Raw genomic sequence first — 24,234 nt, forward strand, 5'->3', positions numbered from 1 at the left:
GATCACCTCACAAGTGCCTAGTCTCCAGACACTGTAATCTGCAAAACTTAAGCCTTTCTTCGTAAGAGCAACCCTTCATTCCATTCACTAATCTTGTTGCCCTTCTCTGTACTCATTCCAACAGCTGTACATCCTTCTCAAAATGAGGCCTCCAGACCTGTATACAGTACTCAAGGTGTGGCCTGACCATTGCCTTATACAAGGGGATAATCACCTCCTTTTCCCTGCTACAAAAATTCCTGTATATCATTGACAAGACACCATGAGCTGCTCTTGCAGACCCTGCCACTGCTCAGAAAACTTCATATCTGCCTGCACAATTACACCCATGTCCTTTTCATTCTCTACCACTGTCAGTGTAGTACCACAGAGTTGATACATTACTCTGGGGTTACTGCTTCCCATATGTAGTACTTTACATTTGTCAATGTTAAACTTCATTTGCCACCTCTCAGCCCATCTGCTCAGCTTTTCTAGATCCTGTTGCAGCAGCGTACTGTCATTAGTGTCCTTAACAACCCTGCCAACCTTCGTATCGTCTGAAAACTTGGACATTAAGCTTGATATACCATCATCAATATCATTTATAAATACAGAAAACAACAATGGACCCAGCACTGAACCCTGAGTGACTCCAGTAATAACATCACTCCACGAAGAGCAGTGTCCATTGATTACAACTCTGTCTTCTCCCACTCAACCATTCCTTTTTTCATAGCAGCAATTTGCCTTCAATGCCACACTGCTCCAATTTGTGCAGCAGTCTTCCATGTGCAACAGTATCAAAATTTCACTTCCAGTGTCTCTGTACGCTGTAAATAAAAGAAAATGATTGATTCGTTGCAAAATCTTACAATAAGTAGATGTTACCAAAATATGGAATGTGCAAAATCCACCTAGAAGTTGGCAAACTTCACTTCCAAAATAACATTAGCATTAGTAGAGGCATATGATGCAAGAAAGCAAGCTTATGCAGCATCAGCCAAAAAAAAAAACTGCTTCCATTTCACCCCTCCATTCAGTCCAAATAACTGCCCAGCTCAGCCTTAAATTTATTTAGGCTATCAACTTCACAACGAAAGATGGAAGTCTGTTCCACCAATCAACTACCCACTGGCTAAAGGGAAACTTCCACACATCTGTCTTTCCTCAATTTGAATTTATGCCCTCTCAGGTAATCATTCTGAGCAAGAGGAAGAATGCCATCAGCATTGAGCATGCTCAAACCATTCAAGGCTTTATACACCTCAATCAGATCACCTCACAAGTGCCTAGTCTCCAGACACTGTAATCTGCAAAACTTAAGCCTTTCTTCGTAAGAGCAACCCTTCATTCCATTCACTAATCTTGTTGCCCTTCTCTGTACTCATTCCAACAGCTGTACATCCTTCTCAAAATGAGGCCTCCAGACCTGTATACAGTACTCAAGGTGTGGCCTGACCATTGCCTTATACAAGGGGATAATCACCTCCTTTTCCCTGCTACAAAAATTCCTGTATATCATTGACAAGACACCATGAGCTGCTCTTGCAGACCCTGCCACTGCTCAGAAAACTTCATATCTGCCTGCACAATTACACCCATGTCCTTTTCATTCTCTACCACTGTCAGTGTAGTACCACAGAGTTGATACATTACTCTGGGGTTACTGCTTCCCATATGTAGTACTTTACATTTGTCAATGTTAAACTTCATTTGCCACCTCTCAGCCCATCTGCTCAGCTTTTCTAGATCCTGTTGCAGCAGCGTACTGTCATTAGTGTCCTTAACAACCCTGCCAACCTTCGTATCGTCTGAAAACTTGGACATTAAGCTTGATATACCATCATCAATATCATTTATAAATACAGAAAACAACAATGGACCCAGCACTGAACCCTGAGTGACTCCAGTAATAACATCACTCCACGAAGAGCAGTGTCCATTGATTACAACTCTGTCTTCTCCCACTCAACCATTCCTTTTTTCATAGCAGCAATTTGCCTTCAATGCCACACTGCTCCAATTTGTGCAGCAGTCTTCCATGTGCAACAGTATCAAAAGCCTTTCTAAGATCCAAGTATATAATATCAAAGTTATTCCCTGCATCCAGTTCTTTTGTGACTGCATCATAGTATCCAATCAAATTGGTCAGGCAAGACTTCCCCTTAACAAAACCATGCTGTGTCCTAGCTATAACTGAAGTCTTGTCTAGATGATCCTGCAGTGCTTCTTTAACCAGTGCCTCCATTAATTTTCCGGGAACAGAAGTTAAACTCACAGGTCTATAATTACTTGTGTCAGCCTTTGATCCTCCTTTGTGAATTGTGGTCACATTTACACATCTCCAGTCCATGGGTACCTCCCCTGAGTCCAAGGAAGTTGTGATTATGGCTAGGGGTTTGCTTACTTCCTTTGCTGCCTCTTTTAATATAACTGGATAGATCCCATCCACCCCGGGTGCCTATTTTATGTTTATCTTCAACAATTTCTCCTACACTTTCGTCTCAGATATTACAAAATCATCTAGCTCACTGCCAGAGTTTGATTTACCTGTGGCATTCCTCTCTCTGAGTAACTCCTCATGTGTGAATGTACAAAGGGTACTAGGAAAGTTTTGCAATACAGCTTTGTTTATTTAATTTTTTCAAAGTAATTTCCTCTACATTCAATACACCTCTCCATCCTCCGAAACCAATCTTTAAACCAGTTCTGCGAAGTTTCACTAGGGAGTAAAGCACACTCGTTGTCCCAAGCCTGTAGAAGGTCCTCATCACTGGAAAATCGCCTCCCTTTTAGCTTCATTTTCACATGCGGGAACAGTGCAAAGTCGCAGGGAGCAAGGTCTGGACTGTAGGGAGGATGCTCGAGAAGTTTCAGTCCTGTCGTGGTCAAATATTCGGTGCAGGCTTTGGCGCGGTGAGCTGGAGCATTTTCGTGATGGAGGTACCAGGTGTCCATTCTTGACTTTGGCCGCAGGTTCTTCATAGATCCAATGACTTTAGGCAGGCATTGTTCAGTATACCACTTAGCAGTGACTGTCTTCTGCGTGTCCAAAACGACACGTTCCACAATTCCACTCGATTTGAAAAATACAGCTATCATTTTCTTCTTTACAGATCGGGATTTTCTGACAATTACGGGTGTATCGTCATCATCAAAGACCCAAACTTTGTTTTGAGCCTTGGTCGGCAGATCGTAATAGTACAGCCAAGTCTCGTCACCTGTCACGATGTTGTTCACATACCGAGATTGTCCCTTATCAAACTTTTTTAACATCTCCCAGCACCAAGTCACACGTCGTGTCATCTGCTCTTCAGTCAGTTGATGCGGCACCCAGAGAGAACAAAGTTTCTTCACGTGCAAATGATCTTGCAGAATCGAACGAATTGCTGGTGCATTTAGGCCCAAAGTATCCTCTATCTGTTGGTAGGTCACTCACCTGTTTTCGTCAAGCATTTTCCTCACAGCAGTAACGTTTTCCTCCGTAACTGACATTCGTGGCCTTCCCGGCCTCTCAGAATCCTCCAGAGTGAAATTTCCCCTTTGGAATTCTCTATACCACCTGAATATCGTTGTACGATGTGGACAGTCATCATCTAGTGCAAGAATCATTTCTTCTAAGCACTGGTCTATGGTTAAACCACGCACGAAATTATACCGCAAAACTGTCCTTATCTCATTTCGTGACCACGATGCCATCGCAAGCACTTTACACTCTCACTACTAATGAATAACTGAGCCCATCGACTTGGCGCGGCGGCTACTATGCACGTATGAACATGTCTCAACATGCAGCAACAAGCAGCTTCCTGTGATTCATTGTTGCGTCATATTGCAAAACTTTCCTAGTACCCTTTGTAGATGCAAAATACTAGTTTAGTTTGTTAGCCACCTGAGCAGGATCATCAACAGTTGAACCATCAATATCCAGTGGACCAAACTGATTCATCCCCTTCCTTCTAGAGTTTACATAGGTAACGAACTCTTTGCTGTTTTTTTTTTTTTTTTTGCATCCTTTGCCAAAGATTTCTTATAATCTGCCTTTGACTGCCTAATCCCCTTTGTGACTTGGTTACAGACCAGCTTATATCTATCATAGGCTTCCATGTCACCCATTAATTTATATGTATCTCATGCATTTTTCTTCTCTGCCACATGTCTCATTAGTTCATCTGACATCCATTTAGGCCTAATTTAGTTGGTATGTAAAGCCTAGTAGTTTCCAAGATAAATTCTTTGAATGCTTCCCATTTTGATTTTTCTGTTGGTAACATCATCAGTTGGTCCCACTGTATAGAATTTAAATACTGTCTCAGACCTGCGCAGTCGCCTTTACGAAAGCAAAAACCCTTCCCTTTACCCCTGATGGTAGTTACCTCTTTGAGTAAATCCCACTTCAGCACACTGTGATCACTGCCACCTAGTGGTTCCTTTATCTGCAGATTCTTAATGCATGAAGAATCACTACTGATAATCAGATCAAGAGTATTACTCCCTCTAATTGCCTCCCGAACATGCTGATGTAGAAAACAATCATCCAATAAATCCACAAAAGCCTTGCTAGTGTGTGTGTGACCAACCCACAAATTCCGGTCAATATTCAGGAAATTAAAATCCCCCATTATAAAACTCTCTGATTTACTGGCCCACTCTATTTCCTTGTATAAGCAGGAGATAAATGACACTGTGCCTAACATTCAAGGGGCATGACTGAAAGGGTAAGGAAGTTAATGGTGTTATTTTGAAAAGTAGAAAAGAAATGAAATGACTACAGTTTCAAAATCTTATTTGCAGCTTCTGTTCAAATTGTTGGTTTGTGCAACCGCTATTTTCTAGCCATGTTAGCATATATACATAAAGTGCCTACATCTTCACCACGTCTGTCTATCTGCATGTAACAAACCAACTCCTAGTGAACGGATCTTCATACAATTTTATATTTAGATCTTTAATAATAAAACTTTGTCTTCGTCAAGCCATCCCACTCTAACGCAGTTAGAGAATTGCGGCAAACCTCACATAACGTGGTATTTTTGCACAGGGGGAACCCTGCTATTATGTTGGATGTCATTTTTCAACTTCCATTCTTCTTTGTAAATCCCTGCTGTTGACTCACTAGTCACTATGGAAAAAAAAATTATTGGTAAATTTTGTTAGGAAATCCCTTGTTTTAGATTCTGTGCTATTGAATGCTTGTTTGAGACCTAAAAAAAATTTTGACTTCAAAGCATGCACTTCATGACATTTAAAGCTTTTGTAAGGTTATTTTGGTTTTTATTCAATCGTTTATAAATTTTTCAAAGTATGTTTATTTATTTATATACAGACTTCTCACCCACAGGGCACACAGACCCAAAATAATGGTGAGAACGCTGAGGGTTACAGAATCAATACAAAACGAGAATTAAAATACATACGAAATGTACAGTAAGAAAACAGAGTGAGGAGCAATTTCTTATACATAGATGGATTAAGTGTAAAATCAATGTTGTAATTATTCAATACCTGAAGGAAACAAAACAGGAGACTAGCAAATAAGTGTTGCGTATGAGGAGCAGGCAGTGAGAAATTAGTTTTTTTAACGAGAATTCAAGCTGGGTACAGTGAAAGGTATTTGTTCAAGAAGAGATCGCGAATTGATAACAGAGTTCATGATACTGTAGACAAAAAGAGACCCACAGAGTTGTCGTCTGGAGAAGAGGAAAGATTCTGAAGTGACCACAAAGAGCTCCATAATTTCAACAGTGAAAGGCAAGGCAATTTTATTATTATTATTATTGCCCATATTATTTCTCCCTGATTGAGGATTCCATCTCGTGATGGGTATTGCTACCAAGTACACAGGGTGGTTGTTCTTATGTCTGGTGTTACTGTTGGTCGAGGAACTCTATGACTATCCTACAGGTGTTTAGGATTGCGACTTTCTGGAGTTCCTTGTAGGTGTTTGCTGGGAGACCTATTGCTGCTAGGTTGTTATGTAGGGTCTTTGGCACCATACCAGGGGTTGACACGATGATCGGGATGGTCGTTACTTGTTGCATGTGCCACATCTCTTTGATCTCCTGTCTTAGGTTCGTGTACTTCCTGATTTTTTTCCCCATGGGTTTTCTGCAGGTTGCCAATGTTGGGTACCGCTATGTCAATCAGATAGGTAGCCTTTTCCTTGTTGTCCACAAGGGTTATGTCCAGTCTGTGGGATTGTCCTATCCATTATTATACAGCAACATCTTTATACAGTAAGGTCCCAGTACAGCTTGTGGGTTGGGGTCTCTAGTACTGCCTGGGGTTCGTACTTGTAGTACGGTACACTTTCTTCGACCAACTAGTATTTCCTTGCTAGCTTCTGATGTATTATCCTGGCTACCTGGTCGTGTCTATGAGTGTACTCAGTCTGAGTGATCACCTTGCATTCCTCGGTGATGTGTTGGATCGTTTCTGAGGCCAGGTGGCATTGTCTACATGTGTCATGAAACACTCCGGGCTCCTTGGCGATGTATTTTCTATAATTCCTGGTGTTGGTTACCTGGTCTTGGATGGCGAGCATGAATCCTTCAGTCTCAGGTAAGAGTGTCCCACTCGTGAGCCAGCAGCTAAAGGCAAATTTCCGCATATCTATCCTACATCTGGCTGATGCTACATAAGCTTGCTTTCTTGCATCATATGCCTCTACTAATGCTAATGCTGCGGCACTTCTTGTAGTCTTGCTCCATAACCACGGCATCTATGGTTAATTGCTTTTTGCATCCTTTCTGCTGTTCGGCCATTATGTTCTGGCTCTCCAAGTGGTCTGATATCTTCCTGATTATGCAGCTGGTCAGGATCTTGTACATTGTTGGGAGGCAGGTGATTGGCCTATATTTCACCGGGTTTCTTGTATCTTTGTCTTTAGGCTTCAGATAGGTAATTCCTTGAGTGTTTTGAGTAATTGGAGAAACTTCAGGATTGTCTCTGGGTGCCTTATCATTCGGGTGAACTGCTCAGCTAGGTGCTTGTGTGTGCAAGTGAGCTTCTTGTACCCATAGTCGTGGACATTATCTATTCCTGGAGTTTGTCATTTGTGAGAATTCTTGATCGTCTATTTTACTTCTTCCTGAATCTCCTACCCTCTCATTTCCTGTACGTCCTTGGTTTTCTTGCGTTCTAATTCTATCCAGGTGGCTCGGCTGTTATGTCTTACCTCCCTGCTCCATATGTTTCCCTCAGAACTCCTCAATCGTCTTCTTCTCAGGTGGTCTGTTCCTTTTTTTTTCCCGTCTTCTGCAAGATTCCTGTAGAAGCCTCTTTGGTCCTCATCGAAGATTCGGTTGTTTATTTTCCTCTGGGAGCTCTCATAGTCTCTTGCTGAGTGCAAGGAGGTTCTGCTTCAATGTGTCCAAGTACTCTCCTATTCTCTGATTTTTTATTATTATTAGCTGTATGGTGCAAGGAAGCCTTAGGCTTATGCTGCACCAGCGAAAAAAAAATATTCCCAAGTTACCCTGAGAGAGAGAGAGAGAGAGAGAGAGAGAGAGAGAGAGAATCCAGCTCAGGACCCTGGGTGTGCCAAGTCCATACTCACCAGATGTGAGCCCCTGGGATTTCGATAGCATAAGAATTTAATGAATATAATTTGAATTCTCTCAAATCTGTGAGAAAGATCTTCCTGTTGTGAGGCCCAAATAATATCACAATAATCAAAAATGAGAAGTATAAGCTGCTTGTAGAAGCAGTTTATACTTCTCAATTTTGTCGCTTTTGAAAATAGAGGAAGAACACTTTGATTAATCCAAGAAGTTTGAAAGTCTGAGATATTACGTAATCAACATGGAAAGTGGGATGAAGGTCAGATTGAAATTGGACACCCCAGTCCTCGAACGTATTAGTACTTGCAATAAGAAAGTTTCCAATATAATAATCAGTAAAGACGGAGAGTCTAACTGTGTGATTTGAGTGAAAGCAACATAATTTACATTTTAATGGGTTTAGAAACAAATTATTTTTATTGAGCCAGAGTGAGAGGGAATCAAGGCAGAACTGGAGTTCATTGCTGTTAGTTGAAGAACAAAACTTTGTAAAGTTTAATATCGTCTGCATAGAGTTACCACTCAACATTAACGGACTGAAATAAGGTTGACAGGTCATTACTATAAACAATAAAGAAGAACGGACCCAAGGGTGAGCCTTGAGAACACCTTGCGAAACAGTAAACGGAATTGATGAGGTACCATCAATTATTACGGATAGTTTACGATTTCTAAGCAGTGAATCAAGCAAATCCAGTAAAGGGAATCGTAGACCATAAGATGAAAGCTTGAATAGCAGATGATCGATGAGGACAGAGTCAAACATTAGCAAAGTCATCATGTGCCTTTGCTAATGCTAATGACGGTACGCTGCTGCAACAGGATTTTAGAGAAGTTGAGCAGATGCGCTGAGAGGTGGCAACTGAAGTTTAACATTGACAAATGTAAAGTACTGCATATGAGAAGCAGTAACCCCAGAGTAATGTATCAACTGTGTAGTATTACACTGACAGTGGTAGAGAATGAAAAGGAAATATGAAGATATGAAGAAAGCAGATATGAAGTTTTCTGAGCAGTGCAGACAGTCTGCAAGAGAAGCTCATGGTGTCTTGTCAATGATATACAGGAATGTTTCTAGCCGGGATAAGGAGGTGATTATCCCCTTGTATAAGGGAATAATCACTTCCTTATCCCGGGAATAAGGATCAGGCCACACCTTGAATACTGTATACTTGAGTACTGTACCTTGTCAATGATATACAGGAATTTTTCTAGCAGGGATAAGGAGGTGATTATCCCCTTGTATAAGGCAATGGTCAAGCCACACCTTGAGTATTATGTACAGGTCTGGAAGCCTCATTTTAAGAAGGATGTAGAGCTGCAGGAATGAGTACAGAGAAGGGAAACAAGATTAGTGAATGGAACAAAGGGTTGCTCTTATGAAGAAAGGCTTAAGTTTTGCAAATTACAGTGTCTGGAGACTAGGCACCTGTGAGGTGATCTGGTTGAGGTGTATAAAGTCTTGAATGGTTTGAAAATGCCCAATGCTGACAGGATTCTTCCTCTTGCTCAGAATAATCACCTGAGAGGGCATAAATTCAAATTGAGGAAAGACAGTTGTAGGATAGATGTGCGGAAGTTTGCCTTTGGCCAGCAGGTGGGTGATTGCTGGAACAAACTTCCATGTGTCATTGTAGAAGTTAATAGCTTAAATAGACTCAAGGCAGAACTAGACAAACATTTGGAGCGAGTGGATGAGTGAAATGAGGGTTTTTTTTTTTTTTTTTTTTTGGCTGATGCTAAATAAGCTTGCTTTCTTGCATCATGTGCCTTTACTAATGCTAATGAATGTCAAGGAAAAGCAAATCAATTTGATTTCCTTTGTCTAAATTAGTTTGCAGGAAATGAGGGAACAAGGCCAGATTTCAAACAGTTGATTTCCTGGGAAGAAAAAGCATACTGGTGATTATTGATAAAAGGGTGAAGGTAGAAACTAAGGTATTCATAAAGTAGGTATTCAATGTATTCAATATTTGCAATGTATTACTAAACTTTGTTCTTAAGAATCATATTGGAATAATTTCTTTGTTTTGAATTAAATTCCAGCCCTAAATTTTGCCTAAGGAAAGTAAAAAGGCACTGCCCAAAAGAAACTATTTCTCTAGAATCAAAGATACAAAATTTGGATTATCTTAAAAAAGGGGAAAAGGTATCATACGAAGCATCGCAGGTAAAAAAAAATTGATCCGGAGGATGATAGTGCAGATGAAAATTCTAAAGTTCCAAATTTTACACTAAAAAACATATGGAAAGGCATAAACTTAGCCAAGCATTAGAATTTTATTTTTTGAATGCAGATCCTTTGGCAGAAAAGAGCACAAAGCTCAAAAGGGAGCTTCAAAAATGCTTAGCTCCATACCATGAAATTTACAAAGATCTATCAAGCAAAGCAAACAAACCCAGATTAATAATTTTTTAAAGAGAAGAAAATACACAAAATCTAGATGCTGCAGAAGAAAGCTCAGAAGATGAAGATATTCCGCAACAAGAAAACGTTCTCGTTTGTGCTTGGCAGCGATGAAGAGAAAGAAAATTAAATGAACATACATTACTTGACATATTATGTATCACAGTTTGTAAGACGTTTGTTCAGTTATTACTATTTTTAATAAAAATTAAGTTTCCAATAGCCAAAAAAAATAAAAAAAAAGTGTATTTTTGTTAGCTTTTGGAATATAACTCCCTTTTTGTACTGGTTCTTATGCCTGTATAACAAGGTTTTGCACTACACAAGATTTTGTAGGAACCTAACTACCATGTTATACAAGGGTTACCTGTATTGGCATATACTTGAAGCAGAATTCAAAAAACCCATAAACATTTTTCCAGAAATTCAATGTGTAGCATCACCACGTTTTTAATAATTAGGGGTGCTATGAATACAGCTTTAAAATTAGACTAATAAAAATCCAGTAATTATTATTTTTTGTCCATTCATTCACATATAATAACTTAACTTCCACTGGATAGATTTTCATGAAATTTTATATTTTGCCCTTTTAGAAATATACGTTGAGCCATCTCAAATTTAACTGAAAGTGAAATCTGGCAGTTCTTATTTTTTGTCCATCCATACATAATACCCTTGACTCTCAGTTAATCAATTTTCATGAAATATTATATTTAGCTCTTTTAGATTGGTTTTGGTTGTGGTTTTAATGGTGCATCAGCTTCTGTGAGTGTATTATGCCTGTATCCAGAGTGTTTGGTATTTTTATTATTTTTTTTCTGCCTTTAGTAACTGTATTATATTTGGTGAAACATATTACAGATGCTATAACGGTTTACTGCTTTTAATTGTGAGAAGATATCTGCTGTGTTTTTCCTGTTTCCCAGTATTTTTCTGAACCAAAGTGTGATTGTTTGTTGTGTATTATACACTTTTGAAAAAGAGGATCTGCATTCCATCTCATAAACAGGGCATTCTAAGAGTAAATGCCTAACTAATTGAGAGAAACTGCAGTTTTGCCAATGAGGAGATTCTTCTTCTCTGAGTAAATATGCATGTGTTAAATCTCTGTGTCCAACTCATAGCCTGGCAAAAATAACTTCTTGTTTTTGTTTCCAGAAACTAATTTCTCTGGTTGGACTATCTGGTTTTAATTGGAATAATTTATTGTTAGTCTGCATTTGTCAAGTCACCTGCTGTTTGTCTTACAGGAGTTTCTGATTATTGGCTTATAATCTGTGTATGGAATTATAAAGCTGTTCTCTACTGGGAGACTGGTTTGTTTGGCTGATTATTCACTGCCTTTGATTATTATGTCTGGGGGATATAAGTGAATCATATATATCTCTTTTATTCATCCCTAGTTCCTCTAGTTTATGTTGAATTTGATGTGTTTTCTAGTTTGTGTTGAACAAGACAGTCATAGAGACGACCAGCATAATGTCCATAAGGTAGTGCATGTACTTGATCGTCTCTATGACTGTCTTGTTGCTTGCTTATTACATGGACAGATGGCCTTTTAAACATCTATTGTAGGAGTAAACCATCCCTTTTAAATTGCTAAACGATTGCTAAAATAGTTAAATCTGTGCCTGCAGGCATGACAGAATTGTATACCATACTTTTAGATTATTGATATCAATAAAGATTATTTATTTATTAATTTATAAATTGTTACTTGCACTTGCCAATCATGAGCTCATTTCTTTGAACACTCTGGTTTTCCATATTTCATTATTCTAGACACCTATCACTTCACAAACACAAATCACTTTAACTGGCTGCATTGTTACTATTCTTTAATTAAGAATATCATAATAAATAAGTGAAAGATCAGATAACTGTTTAGAACATTTTCGGTTTATTTTTTGCCAAGTAATCATTTCCTGTGCTGATAATGTAGCATTAATGGTACTCATTTGTTGATTAATATGTTTGACTCTCACTTAGTACAACGTTATATAAAGTTTTTCTTTAATATCGTATTTTTATTTGAATGTTGCACAACAATACTTTTACTCTTTATCTAGTACTAGGGTAAGAATAAATACTTAAATACAGGTCATTCAGTTATTACTGATTTGATTAACTATAAGTTTGTCACCAGTGGTAAATAAATATGTTTACACTGTTCAGCTTTAGAGAATACTCCCTGAACTCTTTCTTCCCCAGCTTTTTTTTTTCTTTTTCCTTAATGTGATGGGAGCTATTTTATGACATGGATAATTAGTCTGTCATGAGAATGTTACATTATAATACTATTACTCTCACCTGTTACTGGGAAAAGTATAATCACTTGTTTACAGATAATTCAATTATTCCTGACTTGACTTACTATTAGTTTATCATCAATAAATATATTTTCATTCGTGAGCTTTAGATCAGTGGTCTCCAAACTTTAGTCGTGCACCCTTATTTTACTTAAAAGGACTAGCACACACACCAGAATAAAAAATTAAATATATAAGCTTAATATTTTTTTTTATTTATAAATCATTTACATGGAAGGCATTATATCTAAAATCACATTTATAAAAGGACATTTATAAAACAATGGACAATTATATATCACATTTATAAAAGATTACAAATAAAAAAATACAAAACAAAATTAAATTGAAGTTCAAGCACAAAATGATATGAAATCATTAATGTAACAAGTGTAGCAAATATAATGTAATACAATTTGTTTTATTTATAAATAATTTACATGGTATGCATTATATCTAGAATCACATATAATTTGAAAAGATCACAATCTAATTTGATGCAAAAGTACAAAACAAAATGAAATTGAAATTAAAGTACAAAGTGGTATAAATGTAAATCGAATCAACAGCATTTTTTAGTGGGAATAATGTGCTTGAATATTTTTCATTGTTGCTATGTATCTTGGTTTCATATTTTGGGACACAGCAACCCAAAGATCTGGTTCCAAGTTAAGTTTATTTCTAAATGTTGTTTTAATAGATTTAATAATCATTGCAAAGAAAGTCACTGATCCACATGGAAGGACTGCATCACTTGCTCTGCTTACCAAATCACCCCATAGATCATCTGTGGATCACCCCATGAATCATCCGTACACCCCATAGATCATCTTGCACACACCTCACTTTGGAGACCACTGCTTTAAATAATACTCCTTTAACTCTTCCCCATCTAGCCTCTCTTTCTCATTCCCTTAACTCTTCCCCATCTAACCTCTAGATAACACTTACCCCATCTAGCCTCTCTTTCTCAATCCTTTTTTTTTTTTTGTTTTGTTTTGTTTTTTCTCCCAGTAACAATCAACAATAACAATGTTGTGACGATTAAGACAAGAAATTTACTGTCTTAACCTTGACAACTTAAATATGTGGTCTCCCCCCTTCTAAATAATCAAAGTTTTCTGAAAATAATGACACATGCCTCTTTTCTGTGGTTGGATCTGGTAAATTTATCTATTTTGATTGTTATTATTTTTTTTAATTATTGTCTTTAGAAAGATAAATTCTATTAAACCCCATTCTAATTTATGTTCAAGTTACTGAAACTCAGTTGTGGTCTTTTGATGAAGCCATTACTCTTATTTGTTATGTGCATTATGTATTTCAGATACCCGTATTAATTTTGTTTGTTTAGTATTTGCCCTTCCTGTGCAAAGCTTTTGCTGTTTTGGAGAAAAAAGAAAAAAAAAAAAAAAAAAACATGGATAAGTGTAGTGGTTTTAGCAATGATTTAACTTTTGGAACTGCCTAAGAGACTTAAAGAGGTTTTTTTTTTTGGTTTTTATGTATTTAAAAAGGATTGGCAAAGATAATTTACTTCCATATAAAATTAAAACTCTATGAAACATATGATTGAACAATTCTCTCTCTCTCTCTCTCTCTCTCTCTCTCTCTCTCTTTTTTTTTTGCTATTTAAGCCAGAACTTAGTTGCTTCCTCAGTAATTTTCTCGGCACTCAGAAATTCAGAAAACTTATTACTTAGAAACATTTTACAAGCTTACAATTTGTAAGGTATTACTTTTTCTTTCATAAAAGTAAAACTTTTAACTACAAATGGGTTCAAGACAAATTAATGATCCCAAACACTGATTAAACCAGCAATGGCAAACCTTTTCCATTTTATGCGCCAAAAATTGAAACAAAAACAATTTTTTTGTGCCATAGGGAGAAAAAATTAGTAAATAGTCTTTATTGATGTTACAAAAAAGGTAAACAATACTTTTTAGGAACTTTGTTGCTGCATAATTTTTTACAAAATTACTCATACCACTCTCACTGCTGACTGTGGCTGGTAGACCAAAAAACTAGTTTATCTACAAATAAGAAATACTTTTTTTTATTAGCATAAACTACTTATGGGTGGCCACATGCTGGTATATTTTTGTGAAATTCACTTGTTGCATGCATGTATGCTATTGGTTCAGCATTGGTGGATTAAGCCGTTATATGCATTACGTGAAATTTTGAATTGCTAAACGACTACTTGTGACATTTATATTTTAAATACATAATTTTCAAAGAGACACTAGAATATTAACTGATCTAAAATACAAACTTCACTGTTTTGCTATTGTTCTATTGATGGATGTTTGTTTATATTATGCATAGATGTCAGACACATATGATCCACAGCTATACATCAGCCCTAATACAATCAGCTCTAACGTGCTTATATTTATATATCAGCTCTGTATGTTATTAGCTATAAAATACAGTAGGGTCTCGAAGTAGGTGAGGGTCATGTTCCTAGTATTCCTGCTTAACATGTTCACTTCTACCTGAACACAAACATTCAGCTTGGGATTTTAATCCACTTGGGGGGGGGGGGGACCACTCTGCATTTAAAACTTTTTCTTACAATTTGGCAGAAGAAAAACTGGATTTTTTGTCAAGCAACCTTCAGCAGAGGCTGATTAATTCAGTCATAGTAAGAAGAAAGCCCAAAAATGTTTGTGCCCTTTCCAATCCAGATTGACTCAATCACAGGCTTTCAATCCCAGGCCTAAACTGTCACCATAAAGGTCAACAGTGAAAGTGTTAAATGAGAATTCACATAAGATGGGATTCCCCCCCCCACAGAAAACTATTGTACTAAGATAAAACCAGGTAAACATAAACATGTATGAATATGTATAAAGTGTACTTTTGTAAACTGAATGTACGTAAACCTTAAATAAAGTACACTCATGATAAGCATCCTCATAAAGAGTGCACCTTTCTGGATGGTCATGATTAGGTTAAAGACACATTATTGTCCTTATTAATCCATAAGGTATTCAAGTACAGAATTCTTACTTGTATGGACAAAGAGCTGATACCATGCATCCACTATGACATCAACTGTACCATTTCCATTCCTTCCCCTCTCACATTCTCTGATTGCCATCATAAAGCGAACAAGCTATAACTATGGATCATGAACATAAGTATGAATCTGGAGGGCAGTTACGTACTCTGAGTTTGCATACTTTATAATTAATATCAGCTATATGGTGTAACAAAAGTCTGAGGCTTTTGCTACACCAGCCAAAAAATAACATTAACGAATATTACCAAGTAAATAATAAAATATAATTCAACAGAATAAAATAAACTACCTAGTCAGCTCCCTCTGAATAGCTGACCTTTGAATTTCCTGAAGCTGTTAGCCTCAATCACCCATGGAGGAAACTTATTTCAGTAATTTACAGCTCTCTGGCTAAAAGAAAACTTCCTGAAATCCAGTCTAAACCTCTTCCCATGTAATTTGTATTTAAGACCTCTAGTTCTGGAATCATTTATATCACCCTCGTTTGTTTTACTTTCTCCTCTCAGAACCTTATACATCTCAATTGGATCTCTTCTAAGGTGTCTAGTTACCAGGCAGCCCACATATTCAAAGTGTTTCCTCATACGGACTTTGAGACCCTACTGTATATCATCTTATTATAGGGAGCCATGGTTTACTGGAGAAAACAACCTGCTATCTGTCCTCATAGGTTACTTTTAGGTGATCTAAATATATTATCTATGCATGCTCACATTACTGTTTCAACTGTTAATACCTTTTAAATTCAGTGCTGCTTATGGATCTCCAGTTGTATTCTACCTTGGCTAATGCAACCATTTTAATATGCCATCTAATAAGAGAATTTAGCCATAATTATGAGATGCTAGCACATGCTTGAAATAATCCAAAATAAAAGCGGTATGTAGTTTTAATATTCAACAGAAAAACTGAAAGAAGAAAGAAGCTGTAACCCTTGAGATATTTATCTACTCATTTCCATATCTCATTACAGACAGAAAATAAACTGTTTACTGTATGTTACTTCATTCTTCTGATTTAAAAATTCTCAATTTTAATTGTGAATATCTATTTTGTAGGGCCCCAAAGGAGAAAAGGGTGATTTGGGTCCACCAGTGAGTTTGATAGTTTTAATTTATTTTTATTTATTTTAAATAATTCAGAAGACATTTATGCAATTAACAATTCATGTACAAAAGACTGCACAGAAGCAGATTAAAACTGCTATATTAAATGTTAGATGATGTGTAACAATTATGATAAAATATTAAAAATTATGTAATATCATATTACATAATTTTGTTTATAAAAATGGCATATGCTGTTGCTTTGTTAATACATCTATTATTAAACAGTATGCAACATGTATTTTGGATCTAAAAAAATTGTATTTAATTTTCAGAACTATATTTAAAAACCTGCAATAAAAATTATTCTTGTTTGTTCTCCAACTCCTTTCCCCTCAACCTTTTCCATGTACAGTTATTTTAAGATAATCATTAGCATTGAATATTCTGTGATATTCGCAGCTTCATAATTAGCCTGCATGACTGACTGAAATTTAACCATCTGGTCAGATAATATTTTATCCTTGAAAATTCTCAGTTGCAATGCATAGCAAATACTGAATTCAAATATCAAGTGAGATATTACCCACAGATTTAAAGAGGAATGTAGGTTTTTCTTACTGAAATTTTTTAATAAAATATTAACAAATATATATATATATTAAAAAATATTGTAAACACTATTAACATACAGTAAATAAGTATATATGTATATATAAGTATGTATGAATAGATATATTAGATAAAGTATGCATAGATGGAGTGAAAATTACACAAAGTGCTAGTGACTAGAAGGGTAAGGGAAAAAGAAGTATAGTAGATATGTAAAAGGTGAAAGAATGTTAATATCCTAAAAGTTATGGTGAATTAAGAAAATTATGGGCTGAATTACAAAGCCAATAGAAAGTGAGTGAACTGTAAAGTAAAATTATTCATAATAAGGAAAATACAATACAAATAAAATAAGAAAAAATAAAATTTAAAAATGGTAATGCTGTCATCAGATATGGGGAGGACATATTTAGATAAAAGTCGAATACAGGTAAGGCAAATATGCAGAATCTGATGTCAGCTGAAGTAAATATTGATACATGGTCAGGTATATATCAATATTTACTTCAGCTGACAACAGATTCTGCATATTTGCCTTACTTGTATTCGACTTTTATCTAAATATGTGATGACAGCTTTACCATTTTTTATTTATTTTATTTGTATTATATTTTACCTTATTATTAATAATTTTACTTGACAGTTCACTCACCTCTTGTTGGCTTTGTAATTCAGCCCATAATTTTCTTAATTCATCATAACTTTTAGGATATTAATATTCTTTCACCTTTTACATAGCTACTACTTCTTTTTCTAATATCCTTACCCTTCTAGTCACTGGCACTTTGTGTAATTTTAACTCCATCTATGCATACTTTATCTAATATATCTATTCATACATACTTATATATACTTTTGCATCCTTTAACACTGCTTTGTGCTTTTAGGTGCATCTATCATACCTGACATTATATATATATATAGTAGTAATATATAACAGTTAAGAAGTAAAATAAGCAGAAAAAGGAAAATAACAAAAGTTATAATATGTCTAATGCTTCAAAACGGCAGTGCAGCAGTGTGTTGTTGGATATGTTGGAATAGACAAGGTTTTCACAGAAAATTTATTTATTCTACAAACCATACATTATTTATATACAGGGTGTCTCAAAAATATTGGTACAAACGTTTAGGGGAGGTAGGTAACATCTAAAGGAATGCAAATCGCACAGGAAACCATAACCGAAACATCACGGGAAAGTAGTAGCATGGGCACAAGAAGCAGAAATGACAGAAGACAGTAATTAGTGGCAAACATTTATTTGACATAATATTAACAATGGAGTATGAGATGGATGCATTTCGTGATGTTACAACAGATGCTCCAAGGTTCCACCATGCATGCGTGACACCGACGCAGTATGGATTGGCAGACACGGTTGAACACACCTGAAGTTTCTTTGACAGTAGCAGCAGTGCAGACGACTCTCGCCACGAGATCCATTTCCGTCTCCACAGGCAATTCATACACAATAGATTTGAGGCCCCCCCCCCCACAGAAAGAAATCAAGGCTCGATAAATCAGGTAAGCGTGGAGGCCAGGCAACGGGTCCACCACGGCCAATCCATCGATGCCCAAAATGCCTGTTCAAATGGTCACGAACACATCTTCCATAATGGGCAGGCGTCCCGTCATGTTGAAACCAAATGTTGCATCTCATTTGCTGGAACATTGTCAAGTAACCTTGGTAGAACTTGTTCAAGAAAGAACCAATATTTAGCAGAGTTATTATTATTATTATTATCATTAGCCATATGGTGCAAGGAAGCCTGAGGCTTTTGCTGCACCAGCCAAAAAAAAAAAAATTTTAATTTACCCTAAGAAAGAGAGAGAAAGAAGTAGAAGGAAATCACCAAGGAAGAGAAGAATGATGATATCCAGCTCAGGACCCTGGGTGTGCCAAGCCCATGCTCACCAGATGTGAGCCCCTGGGTGGAGTTCATGCGGGATGGTAACAGGTATGGGCTGACTAAACAGTTACCGACCATACCTGCCCACACATTTATTCCGAAGTGATGTTGTGCCGCATGGGGACACACACCGTGTGGGTTTTCGTGTGTCCACACATGAGCATTGTTCTGATTGAATAAGCCTTCCCGAGTGAAATAGCCTCATCCATTAACAACAAAAAATAGGCTGGAAAATTCAAGTCTCGAACACTTTCTTGGAGAAACCACTGCGCAAAAGCCACATGCGCAGGATGATCTTGGGGGAACAGTAACTGAACCCTTTGGAGATGATTTTTTGTTATTTTTTTTTTTTTTTTTAGGAGCATTAGCAACTAAGGCCATATTGCTCCGGTGCAGTGGTCATTCCCTGACCTTTCCGCATCCTCCGTATTTGGTGGTGACGGGCTCGAACCCCGGTCTAATCAAGAAGCGTGTGCTACGCACTGCTGCTCCTTCCCACCTGGCTACGGAGGCGCCTTTTGGAGATGAAAGGGGTGTAAGGAATTGCCATGCCAGACACTGTACACTGCAACGAGACACTCCTAAGGCAGAGGCAACAGCACGTGTACTGGTAGTAGGATTATTCTGGACGGCATTCAACACACTTTGTTCCATGGTGGGAGTTCGCGTCGAACGTGGTCTGCCCGCACTACTCCTGTTACCTCTAAATGACCCATAATCGCACAAATTTTGATGCACATGTGCAAACAAACGGTGGTTCAGTACATGTCTGTCTGGGAAGCATTCTCCATAAATTCGTTGAGCGGCTCGTCCATTGCCCTCTGCTAATCCATACACTAGGTGCATGTCTGCCAGCTCACAGTTCGTATATTGAAGCATGGCGACTCTTCGTGGCGACTACTGCTTGAATGAGTAAACCAGAAATTCTCTCTCACGTGAACTGATGAACAGCACCGACTGCTGACTTACGGTGACGTTTCTGGTTATGGGTTCCTGTGTGATTCACATTCCTTTATATGTTACCTACCTCCCCTAAATGTTTGTACCAATATTTTTGAGACACCCTGTGTGTGTGTGTGTGTGTGTGTGTGTGTGTGTGTGTGTGTGTGTGTGTGTGTGTGTGTGTGTGTGTGTGTGTGTGTGTGTGTGTGTGTGTACATATACACACACACACACACAGTAAATACTGTGTATATGTGTGTGTATATATATATATATATACAATATTTCTTACTGAATTTTTTTAATGCAATATTATTATTATTATCAGCCAAATGGTGCAAGGAAGCCTGAGGCTTATGCTGCACCAGCCAAAAAAAAAAAAAAAAAAAAACACATTCCCGGGTTACCCAGTGAGAAAGAAAGAGAGAAGTAGAAAGGAATCACCAAGGATGAGAAGAATGATGATATCCAGCTCAGGCCCCTGGCTGTGCCCCTGGGGATATTAACAAATATTACAGAAAAATATAGCCATTTATTTTTTCTTTCCATTTGCTTTTTCTTTGGAATAATCAGGAGCCTCTCTGATCAATATCCTGCAACAGCCTACCGCCATATTACTTGGAAATTTTCTACACAATAGCAATATCTTGATGAAAATTCATTATATTCATTAATGACAGCACATCCAAATTATCTGGGTAAACGTCTAAATGGGAATGGAGGTAACTGTATTTTTAGGAACTATTGAAACTGAGATTTTTATAGGCTTGCAATAAGTTCTCAAACAAGATTTTATAGTTTTCTGATCTGTTGCTACACAAAAAATGTTCTTCTTTGAATAACTTTTTGATCTGTGGATGACTTGTGATCTGGCCCCGGGTGCCAAGCGATTGTGACTGAGCGATTTATCTGTACTTCCAGTGCGATTTCTAGAAAGCGATTTACAGTTCCTTTTTGTCCTTATCGTTAAAAAATCTATTCATTTTATAACAGCTCTCGTAACAAAAGTCCCTGTACAGAGCAAGGAAGGAAAGCCACCTTTCTTTTTTCTCATAGTATATTACTAATACCTACTAATCTTCGCTTGGTCACACCAGGCACTGCTCCTGCCTCCCCGTGGCGGGGCCGGAAATCTTGGCAGAAAAGTCTCTCTGCCAAGGGCTAAAAGGAGCAAAGATGGACCATACCAACACTGACTCTTGTGGGATCAATGCCCCATCACATTCTAGAGAGCAGGAAGATTACAACCCTTCCTTTGCTAAGAGACAAAAGAAGGATACAGACCAGAATATCTGGCCTCATTTCCTCATTATACATTCTTTGACTGACCAGCCAGTCAGCAAGCTTTCTCCTTTTCTGATTCAGAAAAGTTTAGAGAACGTCGCTGGCTCACCAAAAATGGTTCGCAGACTAAAATCAGGTGACCTGCTTGTTGAAACAACACAATCCAAGCATTCTGACAAGCTACTTAAATTGAAAACACTTGGAGGAACTCCTATAGAAGTGTCACCTCATGCCACCTTAAACTACTCAAAAGGAGTTATAACAGAATGGGATCTTTTACATGTATCCGAGGAAGAAATTAAACAAGAGCTTTCAGAACAAAATGTTATTCAGGTAAAAAGAATACTAATCAAAAAGGATGGTTCACTACTTCCAACCAGAAACATTATACTAACTTTCAACTTGCCAAATCCACCAACATCTGTAAAAGCCGGATACTTGAACTGTCATGTCCGACCATATATACCGAACCCAATCAGATGTTATAAATGTCAAAAATTTGGACATTCACAGACAGTATGTCGAGGGACTGCTGTATGTGCTTCATGTGGATCTAAAGATCATACCCATACCGAATGTTCTGCACAAATCTTACAGTGTCCAAACTGTAGAGGCAATCATTCCGCTTACTCCAAAGACTGTGAAACATGGAAAAAAGAAAAAATGATTCAGAAGTATAAAACCGAGCACAAAGTCACCTACCCTGAGGCAAAGAAACAAATATCACCAACTGCAATAACACGCTCATATGCAGCAACTGTCCAACAGCATAAACAGATAACTGTTGTCACCACCACTACCACTTCAGTTCAAACCAACGTTACAATCCCTCCAAACATCTCTATTTCTGATTGGGCTCGCTCAATCCTAGCTCCATCGGCAAAATCATCTTCAATTTCAACTTCTAATCAAGCCATAAATACACCTGTTACAATTCCTCCAATGCCTTCCACGTCACGGCCAACCATAAATACTAAGAACATAGATATAGATGACAAACTTCCTGTCCATGATCATATGGATACATGTGAAAAAGAAGTCCCGGAAGAACCAATCTTAGAGATACATGCTGAGGAAGAGATGGATGTTCGCCCAATCTTTCCCAGAAAAGAGAAAAAGCCTGAGCGATCCAAGCAAACGCCTACTCGTAAAAAGTCAGAAACAAATACAACTACAAAGCCAATATAATGCGCACAATAATACAGTGGAATTGTCGAGGCTTCCGCAGTAACATTGATGACATTCGCAGCCTAATCGACAAATATCACCCTGTAGGTATATGTCTTCAAGAAACTAACCTAACTCCCCAAGTAAATACAGCAGTGAACCGTTACGGTACCTATATACAAGACCGATGCCTTTCCTGTGGAGCTCATGGTGGAGTGGCAATTCTAATTGACTCCAAAATTCCATGTAAACGCCTCCAACTACAAACATCTTTGGAAGCAGTTGCAGTACGAGTCTCAATCCAGTTTACTTTTTCACTGGTCTCACTCTACCTTTCCCCAAATCAAGAGTATGCATATTCAGACCTAGAAGCATTAGTAACCCAGCTACCACCCCCGGTCTGTATCATGGGAGATTTAAACGGACACCATCCCATGTGGGGATCCCGTCACCAAGACAAACGGGGTAAATTGATTGAGAAATTATTGGAAGAGCAAAATCTCTCTCTCCTTAATACTGGAATTGAGACATACATCCATTTGCCCACTGGAACAGCCTCTGCAATTGACATTTCCATATGTTCACCTGTCCTATATCCACTGATTGAATGGACAATCTTGAAAAATCCTCTTAATAGTGACCATTTTCCAGTGGTCTGCAAAATATTAATAAATGATGTTACACATCACGATGGTGAAAAAAGATGGAGGTTTCATAAAGCTGACTGGACAAAATATAAAACAATCGCAGCAATGGATGAACAAATAATCACCACTCAGCCCATAGACAATGCTACAGCTCATGTCACAAACCAAATCTTAATAGCAGCTGAAGCTACAGTTCCTCGGTCATCTGGAAAATATCATAAACACGACACAGCGTGGTGGAATGAAGAATGCAGGATAGCCAAAAGAGAGAAGAATAAGGCTTGGAATCTCTTCCGAAAGTATCCCATTTCCATCAACCTCATAAATTTTAAGAAAGCTAGAGCCAGAGCTAGATATATCCAGCGTAAAAGTAGAAAGGATTCATGGATACGATTCGCCTCCACAATTAATAAAAATACAGATACCCGTGTCATATGGAACAAAATCAGAAGACTTAATGGGAAATTTCTTTCAGTTCCAACTCCACTAATAATCTGGAATGGACAGGAAATAACTAACTCCAAGGAAATCGCAAACTTACTTGCAACTACTTTTGCAAATATATCAGCAGTATCGGCATATACCCCATCCTTTCAGAAAACGAAAACTGTAGCTGAAAAATACAGACTAAACTTTAATACCAGACAACAACTCCCATATAACCAACCTTTCAACATAGAAGAATTGCAAAAAGCTCTGGCTAAGTCTAGGAAGAGTGCAGCAGGACCTGATGGAGTTCACTATGAAATGATCCAACAACTTAATCAAAAATCCCTAAAGGCTTTGCTTATGCTATACAACAGAATTTACATGGAAAACTACTATCCAAATTCCTGGCTTCACTCCACTGTAATTGCCTTTCCTAAACCTGGCAAAGATCATACGATTCCCACAAGTTATCGTCCAATAGCACTAACAAGTTGCCTTGGGAAAATCCTCGAGAGAATGGTGAACAACAGATTAACCTGGTTTTTAGAAACATATAATGTACTTAACATAAATCAATACGGTTTTCGTAAAAATAGATCTTCTCTAGATCCCATGATAAAAGCAGAAGCAAATATCCGAAATGCTTTTCTAAGGAATGAGCATCTAATAATGATCAGTCTCGACATAGAAAAGGCCTTTGATACTACCTGGCGATACGGCGTTCTTAAAGATCTCCACAGCATTGGTTTGCGAGGCAACTTACCGCTCTTAGTAAAAAATTTCCTGAAAGTCAGAACCTTCCAAGTAAAATATCAAAACAATCTGTCACAAATATATTCTCAGGAAGAAGGAGTTCCTCAGGGCTCAGTACTGAGTGCAACCTTGTTTTCAATCAAAATAAATT

General features: G+C 37.5%; 1 protein-coding gene across 1 annotated transcript in view; it reads left to right on the forward strand.

Moving 5' to 3' along the window:
• LOC150081680 (uncharacterized) overlaps window positions 1–24,234 on the forward strand; it is an 833,960-nt gene that overhangs the window by 728,136 nt on the left and 81,590 nt on the right. Inside the window, exon 25 of the mRNA XM_090380284.1 lies at window positions 16,351–16,386. Coding sequence (XP_090236410.1) covers window positions 16,351–16,386 — 36 coding nt within the window. The remainder of the gene's footprint in view (window positions 1–16,350; window positions 16,387–24,234) is intronic.

This window comes from Mastigoproctus giganteus, chromosome 8 (assembly GCF_048544385.1).
Source record: "Mastigoproctus giganteus isolate SK-2022 chromosome 8, ASM4854438v1, whole genome shotgun sequence".
Classification (NCBI taxonomy): Eukaryota; Metazoa; Arthropoda; class Arachnida; order Uropygi; family Thelyphonidae; genus Mastigoproctus; species Mastigoproctus giganteus.